Source organism: Lutra lutra, chromosome 12 (assembly GCF_902655055.1).
Source record: "Lutra lutra chromosome 12, mLutLut1.2, whole genome shotgun sequence".
NCBI lineage: Eukaryota > Metazoa > Chordata > Mammalia > Carnivora > Mustelidae > Lutra > Lutra lutra.
Window position 1 is genome coordinate 95,443,115 of NC_062289.1, and position 20,239 is coordinate 95,463,353.

General features: G+C 49.7%; 2 protein-coding genes across 6 annotated transcripts; one reads left to right on the forward strand and one right to left on the reverse strand.

Moving 5' to 3' along the window:
• Positions 1-806: 806 nt before the first annotated feature.
• ALKBH2 (alkB homolog 2, alpha-ketoglutarate dependent dioxygenase) lies at positions 807-4,771 on the reverse strand. Of its 4 annotated transcripts, none has more exons than XM_047697206.1 (4): positions 4,632-4,771; positions 3,858-4,289; positions 2,371-2,569; positions 807-1,134 (listed from the first exon to the last, which is right to left on the reverse strand). In XM_047697206.1, the coding sequence occupies exons 2-4, from the start codon at positions 4,132-4,134 to the stop codon at positions 828-830; spliced, it is 783 nt and encodes a 260-aa protein (XP_047553162.1). In that variant the 5' UTR covers positions 4,135-4,289; positions 4,632-4,771; the 3' UTR covers positions 807-827. The 4 variants fall into 4 exon arrangements, with proteins under 4 accessions (XP_047553162.1, XP_047553164.1, XP_047553163.1 ...); XM_047697208.1 differs by having other exon boundaries at positions 4,532-4,756; XM_047697207.1 differs by having other exon boundaries at positions 4,431-4,756.
• Positions 4,772-8,287: 3,516 nt separating this feature from the next.
• On the forward strand, positions 8,288-18,763 carry UNG (uracil DNA glycosylase). 2 transcript variants are annotated; one of them, XM_047696375.1, is made up of 7 exons: positions 8,288-8,617; positions 9,151-9,357; positions 9,907-10,002; positions 12,423-12,520; positions 13,429-13,517; positions 15,343-15,521; positions 17,761-18,763. In XM_047696375.1, the coding sequence occupies exons 1-7, from the start codon at positions 8,387-8,389 to the stop codon at positions 17,899-17,901; spliced, it is 1,041 nt and encodes a 346-aa protein (XP_047552331.1). In that variant the 5' UTR covers positions 8,288-8,386; the 3' UTR covers positions 17,902-18,763. The 2 variants fall into 2 exon arrangements, with proteins under 2 accessions (XP_047552331.1, XP_047552332.1); XM_047696376.1 differs by having other exon boundaries at positions 8,292-8,518.
• Positions 18,764-20,239: the final 1,476 nt, after the last annotated feature.

The following is a 20,239-nucleotide window of genomic DNA, read 5'->3' on the forward strand; positions in this document are numbered from 1 at the left end:
GGCCCGGGTGTCCACTAAGGGAGCCAGGGGCCCGGGGCATCGCTGTCCCACCAGGCCCAGCACACGCCCCAAGCACTCACAACTTACGACTGACTGAAAGTACTGTGGAAGGTTCTATGAACCATGGACACCCGGGAGAGAGGACCCATGTGAAGCGTCCTTTCCGATTCCGTCGCAGGCCCTGGCTGGGATGTTGCCATGAGCAGAGCTGTTTGGCCCAAATCCGGAGAACAAACACCCAGTGATGTGACCTTACATCGAACCGTGAAGCTGTAGCTTCCGGTTAACTGCTTTCCTGCCTCCGCTTCCTCTTTGAAACCTGCCGCTAAAGAGATGCTGGGCATGGAACGTTCAGCTGGAAGCAGATGGTGGGTCAGAGGCCGGGGTGTCCGTGTAAGGTCTCTGAGCCGGATGTAAAGCTGATGTCCTCGTTTTGTAAATTATTAGGCATTAAGTAGCAGCCACAACATCACCTTTCTAGCTTTAAGTTATTTACAGAGCAGCTTCTCTTGGCAAAAACCTAAGTTACACTAGTAGTTTATGCCATAACTGCTGATTTCTGTATTTGCTAAAGGTACCTTTTGTATCTGCTGTGTATTATAGTAATAAAAAAATCTTTTTGTTAGGAAAAAAAAATCAACTGGTATTCTTTCATAAATGACCAATTTGCTACAACCATCCTCTCTCTGAATTCTGCGTTGTTATGTAATAAGCCCCATGCTTGGATGAAGCCTTTCCTATGTTCCCTGCTGGGAAAAGAGATGCCATCTCCCTCTTGGAGTAGAGAGGGAAGGAGAAAAGAGAAGTACAAACCACCGACAAAGTTTTTACTTTTTAGCGGGCAGAATTTTGCGAAATGTCAGATTGACCCGTGGAGCTAGAATCTTCTTTCGTATGGGGAGACTGTGGTACCAGTGAGTGTTGGTCGGGTGGTTCATCATGAGCAAACTCCCGTGGGCCAGCTGAAGCCGGAGCACCTCTACCTTCCGGGTGGGCTTTTTCCCCCGGGAATCCTTATGCCGGAAGAAGAAGTCTCTGCAGGCCCCAAAGGAGACAGAGGCTATGGGGCTCCCGGGAGCCAGTTCTCGTTCATCATCTCTGTGCTCCCCGATGTGGTCATGGCCATCCTTGTACCTGCAGTGACAACACAGGCCCAGTTTACAAAACAGCCCTTTCCTAGAACGTGCCAACAGGGCAGAATCCTCATTTTCCTACCGTGTGACAGGTGCCGCGAGCGGCTCCCGCTGTGGTTCTGCAGGGGCTAGAGGGCCTCCTCTGGGTCTGCAGATGAGCCAAGCCTGTGTTCTGCTCGTGTTCAATCGTGTGCTTTAAAATGTAACTCACCAAAAGCAGCCGAAAACTCATCTTGGGGTTTTCCCGGTTCATGTATATAAACCTTTAAATGATTTCCCCCCATACTTAGAATAAAAAAACCCTGAGTCCTTGCCAGTTTGGCCCCTGCCCATCTCTGAGCTCACAATAGCCCTCTCTCCCTCCCCTCATTTGCTGCTCCAGCAGTCTCGGTGGGCTTTCCGCTCCATACACGCTCCAAGCCCCCTCTGCTCTTCCTCAGGATGTCTGTGTGTCTTGTTCCCTTTCTCCATGTAGTCTACAGCTCCAACATCAGCACCTCAGGGAGCCCTCCGCTAACCACCTTCCCCTGAACTCAGGGTTGGAAAGCAGGGCGGTTCTCTCCCCCAGTGGATGCTCAGCAGTGTCTGGAGACATTCTGGTGGCTGTGACGGGGAGGGGATGCTGCTGGCATCCAGCAGGTGGAAGCCGGGGAAGGCTGCTCACATCCCACAAAGCACAGGATGGCACCGACAACAGAATTATCTGGCCCAAAACATCGGAGCGTTGCTGGTGCGAAACCCTACCCTCAAACCATAAATCAGCCTGTTTAATTTTCTTCAAGACCCTTAATAACATCTGAAATGATCTTGTTCAGCGGTTTGTTCACAAGAGAATCGCCTCTCAACTTCCCACTGAGGCCTGGGCTCCATAAGGACCTAACAGCAGATGCTGTCCTGGCCACATCCTTGCTGCACTGAGGTATCTGTTGTACAAATGAGTAAAATATGGTGGGTCTTAACTCTAGGGAACAAACTGAGGGCTGCTGGAGGGGAGGGGGCCCGGGGGTCGGGCATGAAGGAGGGCACGTGATCTGATGAGCACTGGGTGTTCTACGCAACTGACTAATCACTGACCTCTACCTCTGAAACTAAGGTTGTACTCTGTGTGGGCTACCTGAATTTAAATTTAAAAAAAAAAAAAGATGGAATCTTAAACTCCTGCCCTCGGAAGAAGCAGATTTATACAATTCAGTCCAGTACCCTAAAAAGGAAAAGGAAAAAAACCCCAGAAAGTCACCTGTTGACAAGCACAAAGTTGAAGGTCTCTCCTGTCACCACAGAAACACGATCCCGGACGTGCTCTAGAACTGGGATCCAGGGTTTTGGAGACAGAGTGAGGCCCGAGAACGTGTAGGTCAGCCCCGCGTTGCCATAGGTGGCTTGCTTCCTGGGCACACTGTGCCACTTCCCGAACACCTGGACCCTGGCTAGCGCACCTGCGAAGATAAAACAGGACAGCTCAGAAGAGCAGGCGGGTGAGGAGCCCACATGCTTGCTCCCTGAAGATTCAGGATCGAGTGGAAACTGAAAAAGTAATATTTCACTTTCTGACCGAAGACAAAAATCACTGTGGCTTGCCCAAAATGTTCACGCAAGACAGTGATCTTAGAGAAACTTAGAGAAACATGCTCTCGTCCAATTTTTTTTTTTTTAAACAACATGCCTTAATTGTCTTAACTCCAGGAGAGACTTACTAATAAGAGGCTGAAATGCAAGCAAGCTGAAGTCAGGCTACACGCTAGGGTGATTCTGCCAACCGTGGGGACTAAGGGTGTGGGGTCCCCAAGAGATGAAGCGAACACAGTGAAGGCTGCAGGCTGGGAGGGGTCTTCTGTGGGCTTTATCTTTTTAAAAGATTTTATTTATTTATTTGACAGAGAGATCACAAGTAGGCAGAGAGGCAGGCAGAGAGAGAGAGAGGGAAGCAGGCTTCCCTCGATGCAGAGAGCCCGATGCAGGGCTGGATTCCAGGACCCTGAGACCATGACCTGAGCTGAAGGCAGAGGCTTAACCCACTGAGCCACCCAGGTGCCCCTCCCATGGCCTTTTTCTCTGCCTTCTCGTACTCTGCCACCTTGCAGGAGTTCTCCATGTGTGTTCCTGGACCAACAGGACCAACAGCATCAGCAGCACCTGGGAACAACTACTAGACTGGTGGGGAGGGGTCAGGCGATCCCAGTTCTCAGAAGCAACAAGGTCTCCCCCTCCCCGCCCCCGGCCTCAACTCAGCCTCAACTCAGGGCGGAGGTGGGGGGGGTTGGTGGTGATGCCAAGAACCCCCGTGGGGGAATTACCTGGTTATTTGCTGTCTCTTCTACTAGACCAGATGCACTTTACAGTCACCTGGAGGCTTTCTAAAAACACTGATGCCCAGGCTGTACACCCCTCCCCCCACCGCCCAGATACTCCGATTCAGCTGGTCTCGCATAGAACCCAGCATCTTTTTTGTTTTTTTTAACTTTCCCAGCTGATTCTAATGACAGCCAGGTGGCAAATCACTCTCAAGTCTGTCAGCTCCTGGTAGGCAGGCAATCTTTTCTCCAGTTTGTATGCCAAGTGCCCAACATGGTGCCTGGAGCAGAGATGCCCAGAGAGTATGTGTTGAATCAGTTAATGAAGTCACCAGCAATTAATGGCTCCTGAGTTCAGATTTCTCCAAACACAAAGCACTAGTTTTTTCAAAACCAGTCTTCAACACACACACCCTGCAAGTCCTCGGCTTACCTGTAAAATACTCCACTTCTTGCTCCAGCTCCTGGAAAATCTTGTCTGCTTCGGTTTTGCCAAACAGGACTGTGTAATCACAACTCAGGCCCTCGGCTCGGATGTGCTGCCAGCTGGGGCCGGCCGAGTGGCCTGCATTCCCCGGGGTTTCTGTCCTGGACCTTTTCCTGCTGCTCTCCTTGTCTCCTCTCAGCCCTGCTGGGCCTTCTCTGCTCTCCTCTCGCTCCCTCTTTCCCAAAAGGCCCCCTAATGCCCCCTTCACCAGGAATCTGTCCATTCTGTCTCCACAAAGCAAAGATCTGGGAGCCAGCGGCAGGGCAGAGAGAGATGGGCCAGACTCTGGCCCAGATGCTTAAAAGTTTGGCTTGTTGGCCAAATGGTCCTACAGAATTCTCCTCGGTGTTTTCAAGTTCCCACTTTTAACACCATGTCCTAGAAAGGAAGCAGAGTATGTTGAAGTCTGAAGGGACCCTCCGGATGTCCTGGGTTCCCCCCACACCTGGCTATGCATCACAATCAGCCCGCAGGCTTGCAAAACCCCAAATGCCTGCATTCCATCCCCAAGCACCTGACCTTTTCAAGAAAGCCCAGCCTGGCACGCCTGGAGAAGGGAAGGGGGTTTGCCCAAAGTCACCCAGAGGAGATTCCGGGTCTCCTTTTCCCTCACTACCGACCAGCCTCCCACGCCAGTATCCTCTTAGGTAAGTATAGTGATCCTCAAATGGCCAGGACTCAGAATCTGAACGCAAAACAGTTACACGTGGTCATACGCACACCAAACTCCGATAGAAAATAAGAACTGTGACGACGTTCGGGGCGGGGTGGGGGGCTCTGACGCCCCAGACAGCAGCAGCGCCGCCCCCGGACCCTGCAAACACCAGAGGCGGGGCCGGCGGGAAAAAGACAACACCGGGGCCGTAAAGTCACTTCCGGGTAGATTTCCGGGGCCCGCTGGGAAATGTAGGCACTTAGGCGGAAGCAATGTGATGAGCCGCTCCCTAGCGCCACCTGTTGGCCTCCTGGACGCGCTGCAGGCCCTGAGGGTTTTCTGCCCAGCTGCTCGGTCCCTGGCCTAGGAGGATCCTCTGTGGTTTGGGGGCTGTTGTTCGCTGTCGCCTCCCCCTGGGGATTCGGTGGGCGTCCAGACTGGGAGGTGGGCCGCCTGGTGGGAGCACGACCGCATGGCTTCCGCATTTGTCTCCACCACTCTGGCTGTGTGGTTCCTGCAGGTCACTTGTAGCTTCACCTGCACAGTGAGGGCTATGAAACCTTCGCCGCGAGAGCCCTGTGAGGATTAGATGACGGGACCCATGAGGAATGCTTCTGCGTTCCAAATAAATGTCAGGTTCTGTCATCGCTCCTCACTTTTGATGATTCTCTGTCTCCCCCAGTGCAATGAAAGCTCCGTGGGATTCGGGAGGTCCCGAATTCTTAGTGCACAGTTCCGCAGATTTTGGCCAAAGTACAGAGTTGTGTGACCACCACCACAATCAAGATCCAGAACGGTTGTGTCACCCCACAAAATTCTCCCAAGCCTCTTGGTTAGAAACTTGCCCTTGTCCGATGCCACAGCCCCCTTCCCCCGCCGCCCCGCCCCTGGCAACCGGCAGTTTCCAGTCTTTCTGTCTTTTCCAGAATTAAAAAAAAAAAAAAAAAAAAAAAAAAAAGATTTTATTTATTTGAGAGAGAGAGAGAGACAGCACAAGCAGGGGGAACAGCAGGCAGAGGGAGAGGGAGAAGCAGGCTTCCTGCTGATAGGAAGCCGGATGTGTGGCTGGATGCCAGGACCCCAAGTTCATGACTGAGTGTAAGGCAGACACTTAACCTACTGAATCACCCAGGTGCCTCTTTTCTAGAATTTCTTATGAATGAAATCATAAATAGATAGCGTTTGGTGTCTGGCCATTCACTCAGCTTAATGCTTTTAGGATGTACCCTTGTTTGTTTCGGTTGTTTCTTTTATGGCTCAGTAGCATTGTGTGGTATGGATACCCTATGATTTGTTCACCCCATCACCCCACCCCAGCTGAGGGGCCTTTGAGTTGTTTCTAGCTCCCTGCAATTACAAATGAAGTCACTGTATCCATTCCGGTATAAGCTTTTCTGAATGCAGATTTTAATTGCACTTGGGTGAACACTTAGGAGTGGGATTGCAGGGGCACTTGTTAAGTGTTGTGTTTCACTTTGTACCCAAACTGAGATGTATTTCAAAGTGGCTGGAAGGGTACATGATTTTGAGGTTTTTCTTGTTTGTTTTAAATAGGAAGATATGTAAGTTTATTTGTTTCTTTTTTTTTTAAGATTTTATTTTTATTTGACAGAGAGAGATCACAAGTAGGTAGAGAGAGAGAGAGAGAGAGAGAGGAGGAAACAGGCTCCCTGCTGAGCAGAGAGCCCGATGCGGGACTCAATCCCAGGACCCTGAGATCATGACCTGAGCCGAAGGTAGAGGCTTAACCCACTGAGCCACCCAGGCACCCTGATTTGAGTTATGAGCTTCTCCCCTAATACACCAGGCTCCTTGCCCTAGGCACTGAAACATGATAGTAATAAGGGATAAAGTCCCTGTGATGTCGTTTTTTGGAATACAGATGAGGTTAGTTGGGGTCCCGAGCCAAGAGCTAAGAAAGAATTCTTGAGACGTGTTGGGTGCAAAATAATAGTTTTGTTAAGGCACGAAGACTGGATCCACAGGCGAAATTAGCTACTGCTGCCGTCTGCTCCCCAGAGCCCCGGGACTGTGAGGAGCAACTGACTATACACTTTGCAAGTGGGGGAAGTAAAGATAAGGGAAGTTCCAAAAGCATTTTCATATACTAAATAAGACTCACAGGTGGAGGCCTAGCCATTGTCAAACTAAGGTTGCTTTTCCCTCTAGCAAGGCATTGAGAACACTAGGAGCTTCCAGGAAGGACATTATACTCTGCCTGCCTCAAGTATTTGTCAGTGGGCTGCCTGTTATAAGGACATTTAATTTTCTGCCTTTCTTTCCCACATCACCTGCCCCCAGCAGGGTTAAATTTTGGAGATGGAGACAAATAAACAAGCAAAGAATGCATAAGATAATTTAAGATAGCGCAGAAGCTATGGAGTGACCAGCTAGAACGTGGGGGCAGAGGGGAAGGCCTTCCAGAGTGATGAAGGTTTAGAATATAGGTGAGGTTCAGTGGGGTGGAGTGCAGAGCTGGAGGACCAAGAAAGAATTCTTGAGACATCTGTGGTGCAAAGTGATGGTTTATTAAAGCACGGGGTCCCTCGAGCAGAAAAAACTGCTGCCCCAGGGTTGTGAGGTGGGGGCAGGTTATATACAATGGGATTGGGGGAGGTAAGGAAAAAGGTTTCAACAGAACTTTCATACACTAAAGAGAACCTACAAGATACCTGGGGCTTTGAGGCCTTTGCCATTGTCAGGTTAAGGTGTTTTCCCCCCTCTAGCAAGGTATTTAACAGGAGATGGGAGATTCGTGGAAGAATATCACACAGGTCCCAACCAGGGAGGGGAGGGGCAGGGTATCCTCTTCTGCTCTGTCCTCAGCTTGCTTTGTTCCCTTATCAAGAGGAAGGGACCTGAGTTGAGACCCAAAGCTTACCAGGTAGGGAGACAGCCCGTGCAAGAGAGCACAGGCCACACAAGGGAAAGCTGGCGATGGCAGTCACCTCACAGTAGTAGGGGCTTCGGTTAGAGGGAAACAGCTCTGCCAGCCGGGTAAGAAACGGGTTTATTCTAAAATTTGGAAACCGTAGGGAGAATTGTTACGCCGGGATTACCACGACATAATTTCCATTTCAAAAAGATCACTCCGAATAAAGAGGAGAGCAGCCAGGGAGTGTAGCTAGGTGATGAAGAGCGGCCGTCGAATCTGGGGTTTATTTTGCAGATAGAACCAAGAGGACCCATTGTCGGTTGGGATGTGGGGAGGGAACGCGGAACAAGAAGGACGACGGGTGTGTGAGGGGGGCGGGCGGTGGTGCCTTGAAAAGGATGCGGAGTTTGGAGTTTAATCTTCAAGACCTCAGTTAAAGTCTCCCCCAGACCTTACAGGTTAGGCAAAACGCACGACCGCACTTGGCTCTAGCTTGCTGTCAGTAAAATAAGTTTTGTGAAAACAGGATGAGGACCTGTACCTGGGAGCAAAGCAAAGGACTGTTTTAATGCTAATTTCACTCCCGCGACTACTCCTCCGGGCAGGTGCTTTTTTTTTCTCCTTTTCCCCACCGCAGAGGCAGAGGGACGAGCCCCAAGGCAGGGGTGTGAGGGCTGAGTACTATGAATGAAAGAGTAAACTCCGGAGCGGGCGCACCCAAGGACCCAGCCTACCACCTGACGCTTTCAAGCCCTACTTGGTCCCAGGGGCCTCTAGCAGCAGCCCCTCTGGCACAGGCGCACTAGGCCCCTCGCCGCCCCCCGTTCCCCCTCCCCGCCCCGGTCGGAGCATGCGCGAGCCGTTTGGCGCCAATTTCGGATCGCCGCAGCTGGCTCAGACGGCGGGTTCTCCGAGCGGCGTGCGGCCGCTCTCCTCGGCTCCGGGATGATCGGCCAGAAGACCCTCTACTCCTTTTTTTCTCCCACCCCCACCGGGAAGCGACGTGCCCGCAGTCCCGAGCCGGCCGACCCGGGGACCGGCGTGGCGGCGGTGGCTGAGGAGAGCGGGGATGCGGCGGTGAGGCGCGACGGGGACCGGGCACCGGGGGCAAGGGACGGGGAGGAGGGCGACGGGCCCCGCTTGGCCGAGGGGTTGCAGGGACGCGCCACCGACTCGGTAAGCTGGGTCCCTGTGTTCAAAGCAGACTGCACGTGTTCAAAACAGCCCGTGCTGTCCCCTGTCGGCGGCCATTCTGAGGGGCCAGCCAATGGGGATGGACCTCGGGGCCCGCGGCGCCAATCAGAGGCGAGGGAGCCTCCCTGCTCGGTTCGCCGTCCAATCAAGAGGGGAGAGAGGCGGGCCTCACCCCGGGAGGTTTTTGCCGCGAAAAGACCACGTGGGGACGCAGGGGGCGGGCGCAGGAGTCAGGGCCTCCCTTCCCGCCAACGCCGCGGGAGACGTCGCGGACCTAGCTCACCAAACCCCTCTCGCAGCCGCATCTTAATACCAAACTCAATACTGGGGGCAGCAGTCTGCCTTTCCGGACCCGACTCCCAGAGTTCGGTTTTGCTGCGACTTGCCCGGTGGGGGCTGGAGCCCCGCGAATGGGCTTGCTCCGCCATGGGCCGTGGGGTTGGGGGCGGAATCTGCGGGCGCCTGGGCGTGGCCCGCTGCAGCTCGTGACCCGCCTGTGCTGGGACCACTTGCAGGCAAGTCCCCCCAAGAAGGCCCGGGCCGGGCAGGAGGACCCCAGCACGCCGCCCTCCTCGCCGCTGAGCCCCGAGCAGTTGATCCGTATCCAGAGGAACAAGGCCGCCGCCCTGCTCAGACTCGCCGCGCGCAACGTGCCAGTGGGTTTCGGTGAGAGTTGGAAGAAACCGCTCAGCGCGGAGTTCGGGAAACCGTATTTCATCAAGGTAAACCTGGAGGCTGCGGGCCCTTCGGTCTTGCTAGGATAGCCTCCAGAGTCCACGTTTGTAGGCTCCCATATTCCCTCCCTTAACGTCCTTTTCCCGGTAAAATAGTAAAATAACAGCCACGGTGTTTTGCCTACTTAGGCTTTATTGAAGTTTTTAAAAAAGGCTGTAAGATGGCATGGTTCCTTGTAAACCGTTCAGCGGGTCTGCTCTCCAGGAAAGAGCTGCACGGTAAAACCGCAAACCAGACTGTGAAACCTGGTGCAGCCTTTACAAAAAGAGGGAGGGGCTGACACCAATAGTAAGTGAGAGCAGAGAGGCCAGTCTACGTAGACCTGGTCCAAACAAAGGGGAAGGGCGCCAAAGCAGACCGGGGATCTCTTTGGCGACCTGCAAGTCTAGTTTTTGTTTCTCAAAAGAATATGCCTATACGACGTGGCAGAGAGTTAAATAGTGTTTCTTCAGTTAGCCTCCACTGGAAGCCTCCTTACTGAATTCTTAAACTTGGCGGTGAGTCTGATTGGAAATCTGATTTGTCTTTACCGTCAGCTAATGGGATTTGTCGCGGAAGAAAGAAAACATTACACTGTTTATCCACCCCCACACCAAGTCTTCACGTGGACCCAGATGTGTGACATAAGACATGTAAGTACCTGTGGTTGGTGAGTGTAAGTAAAAGAGGCATGGGAGTCAAATAGTATGTATTTGTTAATTACTTGCGCGCGTGCGGGCGCGCGCGCACACACACACCCCACAAGTGCCTGTCCCTGCTGGGGTAATAAATAAAATACGGAAATATTTAGCCTGTTAGCTTTCTAACTTTGAGTATGTGTGGCCATGCAGCCAAAAAAAAGAGAGTGTATGTAGACCTGTCTGTATGCTCTAGTTTTTTGTATTTAATCCTGAACCAACTACATGCCAACGTGGGGTCTTAGGGTGGTGTTGAGGAAACAGGCGTGAAGCATTGAGGTCTTTTGCAACTGGTTAGCACAGCCCCCCCCTTTCACTTGCAGCTCAGTATTCTTTCTGTGTGACCCATGCTGTCTTAGTTGATGCTTTCAAGCTCTTGACTTCTGGCGCATCCGTCTTACTATTCTGTTAGCATTCCTTTGCTCTGGTTCATTCTGTGTACAGGCTGCTGACCAGCTGGTCTGTCTCTTCAGTCTCCTCAGAAACTGGTTTACGGCTTTCAGTCACTGTATGAACGATGGAAGCTGAACAAGAAAATAGCCGTGTTCGACCTTCCAGCCTCCTCTTCACCCCCAACTCTCCTACTTAAAGAGTTGGCAAGTGTGACAGTTTTCTCTGTTGAAAACCCAACTAGATCCATCGATGGCAACTCCCTTGAAGCCTGTTGCTTGAAGCCACTACCATTCTGATCTTATCCCTTTCTCTCCCCCATTTTGTAAGCTGAAGGCAGGAATCCTGTGATTTCATACCGTGTCTGTTAAACCAAATGGAAGTGAAGTAGGTGAATGACCCCTGTGGATAAAGCTGCCATACCTAAAACTTTGCAGACTTGACCATTTTTCACTTCTGAGCAAGAACTTTGAATATAGCTCTTGGTTTTATAAAGTCAAAGAGATTTAAGTCCATTTTTTTTTTTTTTCCTTTTTAAAGATTTTTTATTTATTTGACAGAGCCCTAGCGAGAAAGGGAACACAAGCAGGGGGGTGGGAGAAGGAGAAGCAGGCTTCCCGCTGAGCAGGGAGCCCGATTCGGGGCTTGATCCCAGGATCCTGGGATCATGACCCAAGCTGAAGGCAGACGCTCACCTACTGAACCACCCAGGTATTCCCGGACTTAAGTCCTTTTAAATTCAGTCCTAGTTTGTGCCTTGTTTGATCTGTGGGTCCTGTTTTGAATGCCAATGCCCAGTGTCAACAAGGAGGAGTAAGAGAGTATGAAAGTTCTGAGTATCTGATGGCCTAGCAGATCCTCTTTGCAGAGAAGCATATGGAAGGTCGGAAAGGTTAAGTGGCTCCTTCAAGGTCATCCCTTATTCAGGACTAGAACCCAAAAGCTTTCCTGCTGGGACTGGCTGATTCATAAGGGAGAATGTGCTGCGTTCAGAATGAGCACCAGTGGTTGCGAGAGGGAGGTCCACAAAAGGTTCCTGGTGTCTGAAGGTTGGGATTTGAAGGATGTAATGTATGTTGGCTACGGGAGGATTCTGAGAAGGAGCACCATGGGCAGAAGCAGGAGAGTGAAGAGGTAGGCAGGCAGCAGATTAAAGGGCTAGCTGTATCTTAACACTACGCCTGACCTTGATCTCATTACATTTCATTGCATGTTGCCACCTTCTCCATGGCCCTTTGACCTCATTGTCTTCATCCCTCAGAGGATGTGGGGAAGAGGCATCTTCATGGGTGGCTGGTAGGGAATTTGGTAGCTTCAATTCACAGAAAAGTAGTTTGGTACATGTCTATGAGAATTTAAAATACACTTGTCCTTGGACCAGCACCTTCTCTTCTGAATCTGTTTCATAGAAATAAAAACAAAAAAGGACATAAAGATAAGACATACTAGGATATTTGTGGCACTTTTTTGTGATGAAAAAAACTAGGAAACAAGCCACCTGCCTACCAGTGACTGCTCTAGAGGCGCAACGAAGGATGCCTAAAATGCATTATGTGAGAAGCACAAACATATAGGGTGATGAGTACCATGACCCCAATTATATAGGTAACTTTACAGGGTTGAATCAGGAGGGGGTAGGGATGAGTGGGAGACAACGAGCCACTTCATGTGTTTCTGGATGGTTGTACTTGGGCCAAGGGCATATTTCTGTAATCTGAAAAATGAAGGAGGTGGACTTGTTTTCACCCACCTGCATCAAAGAAGGAGTAGGTGTAGCAGGTGATGGAGTGAAGGATAATTTGACAGTGGAAAGTAATGGGGCCCAGTGATGATGACCCACTCCCTTCTAGGGGTTCTTAGTTTGGGTCAAGGAGAGGCGGGCTGCCTTTCTCATCATCGTGCTCCTTTGTACAGGTTATCAGCCAGGTGTTTGTTTAACCTGCTCGTGCGATACTATTGAATTTCTTGCCACCTGGTATTCACAGGTGAAGGTTGTCATCCTGGGACAGGATCCGTATCATGGACCCAACCAAGCCCATGGGCTCTGCTTTAGTGTTCAAAGACCCGTTCCACCGCCACCCAGGTATGATTATGGCTTGGGTCCAAGTGTGATTACTTTTGGATGTGTACTTTGCAGGCTCTAGGTACACCTTGGGGGGGAGACTTATAGTGTGGCCTTTGGAGCAGGGTTTCTTTGTCTTGTTAGTGTTGACATTGGGGGTTGTGTTTTTGTGCTGGAGAGGTTTTGTTCTGTGCACTCGCTTTAGGATGCTGAGTAGCATGCCTGGGCTCACCCATTAGATGCTCACAACACTGACCCCGCATCCCCCACCCCCTCCAGAACCAGAGAGCACTAGTAAAATGGCAATGAGGAATGTCTATAGACCTTGCCCAAGGTCCCCTGGGGGGCAGAATCACCTGTGGTTAAAACCCACGGCTTTGGGGAATTTTACAGATGCCCTTTGTGACTATAACCAATGCAGAAACTTATCAAGCCATAAGCATTAGTTGAAAGGTCGTTAACTTCTAGGCTGATACTTTTAAAACTTCTGAAGCATGCTCTTATATCTGAGCCTAGACCAAAGTTTTTTTGTTTGTTTGTTTTTGTTTTTTTTAAATATTTAATTTATTTATTTGACAGACAGAGATTACAAGTAGGCAAGAGAGGCAGGCAGGGAGAGAGGAGGAGGCAGGCTCTCCGCGGAGCAGAGAACCTGATATGGGGCTCGATCCCAGGACCCTAGGATCATGACCTGAGCCGAAAGCAGAGGCTTTAACCCACTGAGCCACCCAGGCGCCCCTAGACCAAAGATCTTTGACAAGGTTGTATCAGAAGGAACGGTGGTGCTTCCTCATAAATCCTCCAGGTTCATGCTGCCCTCCCCTCCAAGGGCTGGTGGTGCTGGCTGTGATCCACAGATCTGTTGGAAGCTACTGAATTTTCAGGCTTGTGCTCAAGATCCTGTTCTTTTTCTTCTGGTTTGCTTTCAGTTTGGAGAACATTTATAAAGAGCTGTCTACAGACATAGAGGGTTTCGTTCATCCTGGTCACGGAGATTTATCCGGGTGGGCCAAGCAAGGTGAGCCAACCACTCCGAGATGTGCTTTGGACAGATTTCAGCACACTTTTCCTTCTGTCCTGCTGGCTTATGTTTATCAAGGAACAGGAAATAAATGGCTGCGTGTACAGAAATAAAGATGTATCCCCCTTTTTATTTTCTAGCCAATGTTTTCTTTCATGTTTTAATCATAATTCAAAAGAGAAATTTGTTTCTCAATTTTATTTATTTATTTATTTATTTTTAAAAGATTTTATTTATTTATTTTACTGACAGAGTTCACAGGTAGGCAGAGAGGCAGGCAGAGAGAGAGAGAAAGGGAAGCAGGCTCCCTGCTGAGCAGAGAGCCCGATGCGGGGCTCGATCCCAAGACCCTGGTATCATGACCTGAGCCCAAGGCAGAGGCTTTAACCCATTGAACCACCCAGGTGCCCCAATTTATTTTTAAGTTTATTTATTTATTTATTTATTTGTTTATTTTTATTTATTTATTTTTTTAAAGATTTTATTTATTTATGACAGAGAGAGATCACAAGTAGACAGGGAGGCAGGCAGAGAGAGGGAGGAAGCAGGCTCCCTGCTGAGCAGAGAGCCTGATGTGGGACTCGATCCCAGGGCCCTGAGATCATGACCCGAGCCGAAGGCAGCAGCTTAAACCACTGAGCCACCCAGGCGCCCCTAAGTTTATTTATTTTTAATCTTTATGCCCAACATGGGGCTTGAACTCACAACCCTGAGGTCAGGAGTCACATGCTTCTCTGACTGAGCCAGCCAGGTGCCCCCTTGTTATTAATATTTTAAATTTAACTGCTAACTTTGACCACTTAGGAGATGACCTCACCTTTCTCATTTCAATACTAAGGCTGTGTTTTTTTGTGTTTAATACCTATTTACAGGTGTGTCTTTCTCCCTTTCTTTCCTCCCTCCTTCCCTCCCCGTCCCCACCACCACCACCCTTCCTTCCTTCCTTCCTTTCTACAAATGAACTATAACCAGGATAAGTAAAGAATGTTTACCGTCTGGTTTCTTACAGTTGGATTTTTGTTTCAGTGAAATATTTCAGCTTCCATTTGTTATCTTCTAGGGTTACTTAATGTTACATGGGATACACATACCTGTTTTTAAATTTTACTTTGAGGGGCGCCTGGGTTCCTCAGTCGTTACGTGTCTGCCTTTGGCTCAGGTCATGATCCCAGAGTCCTGAGATCGAGCCCTGCGTCAGGCTCCATGCTCAGCCTGCTTCTCCCTCTCCCACTCCCCCTGCTTGTGTTCCTTCCCTCGCTGTCTCTGTCAAATAAATAAATAAAATCTTTGATAAAAGATTGAGAGAGAGCCAGTGAACGGGGAGAGGGGCGGAGGCAGAGAGGACCTCAAACAGACCTCCCACTGAGCACAGAGTCCAACGTGGGGGCTCACTCTCTCAATTCCAAAATCATGAGCTGAAATCAAGAGTTGGACCCAAGCAACTAGGCTGCCCAGATGCCCCTTGGAGTGTATTTTTAAAACAACTCTGATGACAGATGTAAGGTACAATCACTGTTACAAACTCAGAAGATGATGAAATTGCAGAGGTTAAAGTTAAAGGCTCTGTGGGGCGCCTGGGTGGATCAGTGGGTTAAGCCGCTGCCTTCGGCTCAGGTCATGATCTCAGGGTCCTGGGATCGAGCCCCGCATCGGGCTCTCTGCTTGGCAGGGAGCCTGCTTCCTCCTCTCTCTCTGCCTGCCTCTCTGCCTGCTTGTGATCTCTGTCTGTCAAATAAATAAAGAAAGAAAATCTTTAAAGTTAAAGGCTCTGTTTTCTTGGCTTATTTGTCTCTTAACCTGTTTCTTTGGTGTGTGTCCGTAGGTGTTCTCTTACTCAATGCTGTCCTCACCGTCCGGGCACATCAGGCTAATTCTCACAAGGAGAGAGGTTGGGAGCAGTTCACTGATGCGGTTGTATCCTGGCTAAATCAGAACTCCAGTGGCCTGGTCTTTTTGCTCTGGGGCTCTTACGCTCAGAAGAAAGGCAGTGCCATTGACAGGGTATGGTGGTTTTGTTTTTTAAACAATTTAAACCAGTTTAGAAAATCCTAGGAATCCCTGCTATGTGGTCCTGGAAAACCCATGTCACAAGGTGAAATTCATTTTCCCTAAAGGCTTATAGTGAGGGTCGTGTTTCCCATTGAAAATTAAGCAAAATTCAGACAGATTAGAGGAATGATGAGTTGTGTGTGAGGAAAGCGAAGGGCCAACTTCAGATGTACTAGAGTTAGTACTACAGGCATACGCTTCCCACGTACATAGATTAATAACAGGCTCTACTCACTAAATGCGGTGCAGTAAGTGATGAAGAAGGCAAGGACCCCACATCCCCAAACCATCCTTTGTTCCCCCAACCCCCATGTGCTCCTCTGTTTCTTCTCTGTTTATTTACAGAAGTACCAACATTTCTGGTGCTGAGATGAAAAACCAGAAGCCATCCTTGAATCCTTCCCCTCATCCCTTTAAACCCATTCCACCAGCAAACCCTGTCCCCTTACCTCCTGAGAACATACCAGTCCTGCTGCTCGCCATTGACACTGTTCCCTTACTGGAGTGAGCCACTGTCACTTCTTTCTAGGCTGTGACAGACCAGAGCTGAGGGTTGGATGGAGGACAGCATGGTGGAGGAGGAGAGATGGGGGCAGGAAGTGGGGGCAGGGGAGGCAGGTATGAAAGGCGAGCTTTGGCTGGGGCTCCTAGGAGATACAGGACTCAGAAGCGAGAGTCAGGGAGAAGTCAGCGAGTAAACGCTGCAGTGAGTGAGGTAAAGGGGTTCAGTGAGGTGACCTGACAGTAGCTTGTGTGACAGCAGGAAGTAGCTGGCATGTCACTTGGATTGAGTCCCCCTCCCTGCATCCAGCATCACACCCAGCACTTTACCTGCAGAATCTCGATTAATGCTTCATAAAGTATTAAAGTGAGAAAGTTGCAGTGGGCGGCGGGGCCGAGGTCAGAGCCTCTGCTCGCCTTGCTCACCTAGGGGCCTGGTGGGTGTATTCGGGTTCTGTGCTGGCCACCCAGTCCGTAGCCTGTCCCACTTCTCCATTTTCTCTTAAATGGAATTGGTTTTCATCCTAGGTTTTTGTTTTATTTTATTTTTTTAAGGTAGTAGGTTCACATGATTAAAAAAAATAAAACAGGATAGTAAGGTACGCAGTGAGGAGTTTCCCCACTGAGTCCCCTCTGCTCAGGGGCCTGCCTGGCACGGATGGCTGCTGGCGTGGAGTTTCTGATGTCGCCTTCCCAAACCTTGAGTGAACGGCAGTGGAGTGTGTGAGTGCGGTTGTCTGTAAAGTTTCTGTGGGAATGAACAAGATCTTTTCAGGTGTTTTGAGGAAGCGAATAGTAGGAGTAAGATCTGACGTGAATGAACTAGCTGCTATGATCAGTGTCGAGGTCAGGAAGGGGTCCCCGGGAGTACTCGCCCATCTGCGCATGGTCTGCGTAGCTCTTCCTCTGCGTGTGTGTAGCTTTTATTACTGAAAATGGTTGGCTTTGACAGAAAGCTGTTGTAAGAGTAGCCTGACAATCAGAAGCAACTGCCTAGCAACTGGCTCCAGGCTCCGGGTTGTGCACCACACTGGGCTACCTGCCTTCAGATGTGGCCCCTCCGAGACTGAGCTGTTCAAAGGCAGGGATGTTGTGAAAACAATTATTTGTGAGGTGGTTTTTATTTAAATACAAAAAAGAAGAAAATAAACTTGGCCCAGTCTTTCCTGCTCGGAAAGTATGGCTGATATTTAAAAAATCATGTATGCTGGTTTTGTAGACCATACAGGTTACACAGAAAAGTGCAAAATGGAAAGTAAATGCCTTCCACTATTTTTCCTCAAGGAACTACTATAAATACTGTTTGGGTCTTTTTCCAGAAAAACTTAGGCAATTTACCTTTTTTTCTTCCACTTGATATATCTAGTCCTCCCTTATCAGTATGTGTAGCTCAGCCTTATTTTTCTAGTAGCCTTGTGGTGTTCCATTGTAAGAAGTTCAGAAAAGTCCTTTTAGCCAGTTGCATAACACTGGACTTGGATGAGCTTTTACCTGATAACAGGCCATGCTGCCATGGACCCCTTCACACCTGCATCTTCTTACAGGTATACGCATCATGGGGCCCTTGAGCAACTGCATTCTTAGCAGTGGGATTGCGGGGTCCTAAGATCGGGGGCTGTGGCCATTGCATAGATAGTGCCTTCGTAACCAAATGTGCTGCTGGAGATTCCTTCTCTTCCTTCTCTTTCAGAAACGCCACCATGTGCTGCAGACAGCCCACCCCTCCCCATTGTCGGTGTACAGAGGGTTCTTTGGATGTAGACATTTCTCTAAAACCAATGAGCTGCTGCAGAAGTCTGGCAAGGAGCCCATCAACTGGAAGGACCTGTGACTCTGACCTGGGCAGTTTTCTGGAAGCTATCAAAGTATTTGCCAGGAGTGACCGCATGACCCAAACAGAAGCCTCCAGGGCTCTCTACCCTGGCTGGGACTATATGGCTCTCTTTGCAACATGGCTTTGGCCTAAAACCTGCTGTCACGGTGTTTGGGAGAGAGTGGGGGGTCAAATACAGAGACAACTTCTGTCACCTTATGGTAGAAGGGGACAGGGGACAGAAGCACCTCTTGTTTGTTTTTACCTGGTGGGTTAGACTTTAGGTTAAGGGTGTCAGGTGTGTTTATCTAGAAAGCCCAGCCCACCCCCCAAAGCCCTGCCTGGCACTGCAGTTCTTAGCCAAGTAAATCTGTTCCCTCCATCCTTTTCCTGAGCCCTCAGGCCCCCCCTCCTTGAAGGAAGCAGGACAGTTTGCAAGTGCCTAGAAATTGAAGAATGCTGTGTGAGTCTTCACAGACCAGCCCAGGGAAATGAGCTGGGGCTTATTTTCATAGTTAATCCTCTGGGTGTTTCTAGGAGTGAGCAGTGGAAATTGAAGAAAGGGGGAGTTTTTACTTTTTTTTTTAAGCAAGGAAATGCTTTTCTCCTAGGTTTTTAAGGCAGCACAGACTGCCAAAGCCTGTTTTCTATGGACTGAAATCACGTGGGGATTTTTTTTTTTTCCTCTGCAACACTGGTGAATTTTACTGTTTTAGAAATATGCAGATGTATATATATATTTTGTAATTTCCTGTTGGGGAGACAATCTTCGTTAGGTCCGCACCTCCATCCTAGATCCTGTTGGGGATGCTGTTGATATGTTAGCCGGGGAAAGAGTTAACCCCGACTGAGTTTGGGAATAAAAGATTGTTGAAGTTTCGCTTGGTGCCTAGTGCCCTTCATGCTAGTTCCTTCTGCACCCACGGGCCTCTGCGGACGTCCTTGGGCTGCCCTTGGGTCCGGGTAGTTGGTCGCCATGGCAACCATTGTGGGCAGGAAGGGCCGCCCCTACACAGCCCTTCCTCCTTCCTCCCTCCTCCTGCCCCGCCCCTCGGATGGAGCCGCCCACCCTCCAGAGGCCGGGTAAGCCCTGGGCGGATTCCCGGGAGGGGCACGAGCAGGTCGGTGACCTGGGGGATGCCACCTGACCCCCTGCCCCCAGCCAGGAGTGGCGGAGGCCTTGAAGGGGCCATTTGGGGCTGGTGAAAAGCGTTTCTCCCGCGATCACGGCTGCGTGTCCTGCCAAGACCCGGGACAGTGCAAGGGGAAACACTCTGCTAGTGTTTCCAGACTGTGCTCTGCAAGCGTGAGGGCAGGGCACTGGGAAGACGCCCTGAGGGGGATGGACTATCACGATCAAAGCTTGGACTCTCCTGGTGTGTGATAAGGAAGCCAGAAGTACAGGGAAAGGCCTGGTTAACACGTTCGGGTATTTCAATGGTTGAGGAAAAAAAAATGCATCTAATGAGAAAAGACCACCTCATTTCTTTTGGAGGAGGGGGGACAGATTTGGAAACCATTGCTGTAGAGCATTGCTTCCCATCCAGGCCTTCGTTATGACATGAGACGGAGGGTGTGATAGCACATGGTGCCATAAGCAAGCAGGCTTTCACAGAAGGAAGGTGAGCGGCAAGGATGCGTTCTCAGTTTGCCCTCTGGTAACTTTGGGGGCCTCCCTTACAGTACAGTGGACTTACTGATCTAAGAGAAAGGAAGGAATCCTATCAGCTTGGCTTTCATAAAGGATTCTCTCTCAAGGCAGGGCTGTGAACAGGGAAGAAGCCACGAGCTTTGCATCACCATGAATCAAAGAGCGAACTCATGTGCTTTTTCTTTTTTAATATAGTAGAACATCCAGTGATGCTTTAAACTGAACACAGCTGTGTGTTAAGTGGTTTAGGACACCCCCCCCCCACAAAAGAAATGCAGGTTTAATAACTTGTTTTTAAGAAGGCTCATTTTGACGAACTTTTAGCTACATAGTTGTGGGTTCTTCCTAAACATTTTTGGATGTGTTATGATCACAGCATCGTATTTGCAAAAATGATTAAAAGGCAATCTTGGCTTGTTAGGTTGGGGGTCAGCATACTTTTTCTGTATAAAGGGTTCTATATAGTAATTTAGGCTCTGCAGTTATCCTGCCCACGAGAACCACTCCACTCCCCGTTGTAGAGACAGCAGCCACATGCAGAATGTAGGTATGCAAGTGCAGCTGTCTTCCAATAAAACTAGGGACACTGAAATTGGAATGAAAAGGATTTGTACGTCATGAAATCTTGATTTCTACCCCTCCCCCCTCCAGCATTTAACAAACGTAAAAACCACTCTTAGTTTGAGAGCCGTAGGAAAACAGGCA

What these genes read in the sequence shown, in the direction of transcription:
- ALKBH2 (XM_047697206.1), bottom strand. Translation starts at nt 4,134, where the DNA reads ATGGACAGATTCCTGGTGAAGGGGGCATTAGGGGGCCTTTTGGGAAAG. An exon ending in AGAAGTGGAGTATTTTACAG is followed by an intron (nt 2,570 to 3,857) that starts GTAAGCCGAGGA and finishes TTATCTTCGCAG; the next exon opens with GTGCGCTAGCCAGGGTCCAG. An exon ending in AACTTTGTGCTTGTCAACAG is followed by an intron (nt 1,135 to 2,370) that starts GTGACTTTCTGG and finishes TTGTCACTGCAG; the next exon opens with GTACAAGGATGGCCATGACC.
- UNG (XM_047696375.1), top strand. Translation starts at nt 8,387, where the DNA reads ATGATCGGCCAGAAGACCCTCTACTCCTTTTTTTCTCCCACCCCCACC. An exon ending in GGAAACCGTATTTCATCAAG is followed by an intron (nt 9,358 to 9,906) that starts GTAAACCTGGAG and finishes CTTTACCGTCAG; the next exon opens with CTAATGGGATTTGTCGCGGA. An exon ending in CCCGTTCCACCGCCACCCAG is followed by an intron (nt 12,521 to 13,428) that starts GTATGATTATGG and finishes GTTTGCTTTCAG; the next exon opens with TTTGGAGAACATTTATAAAG.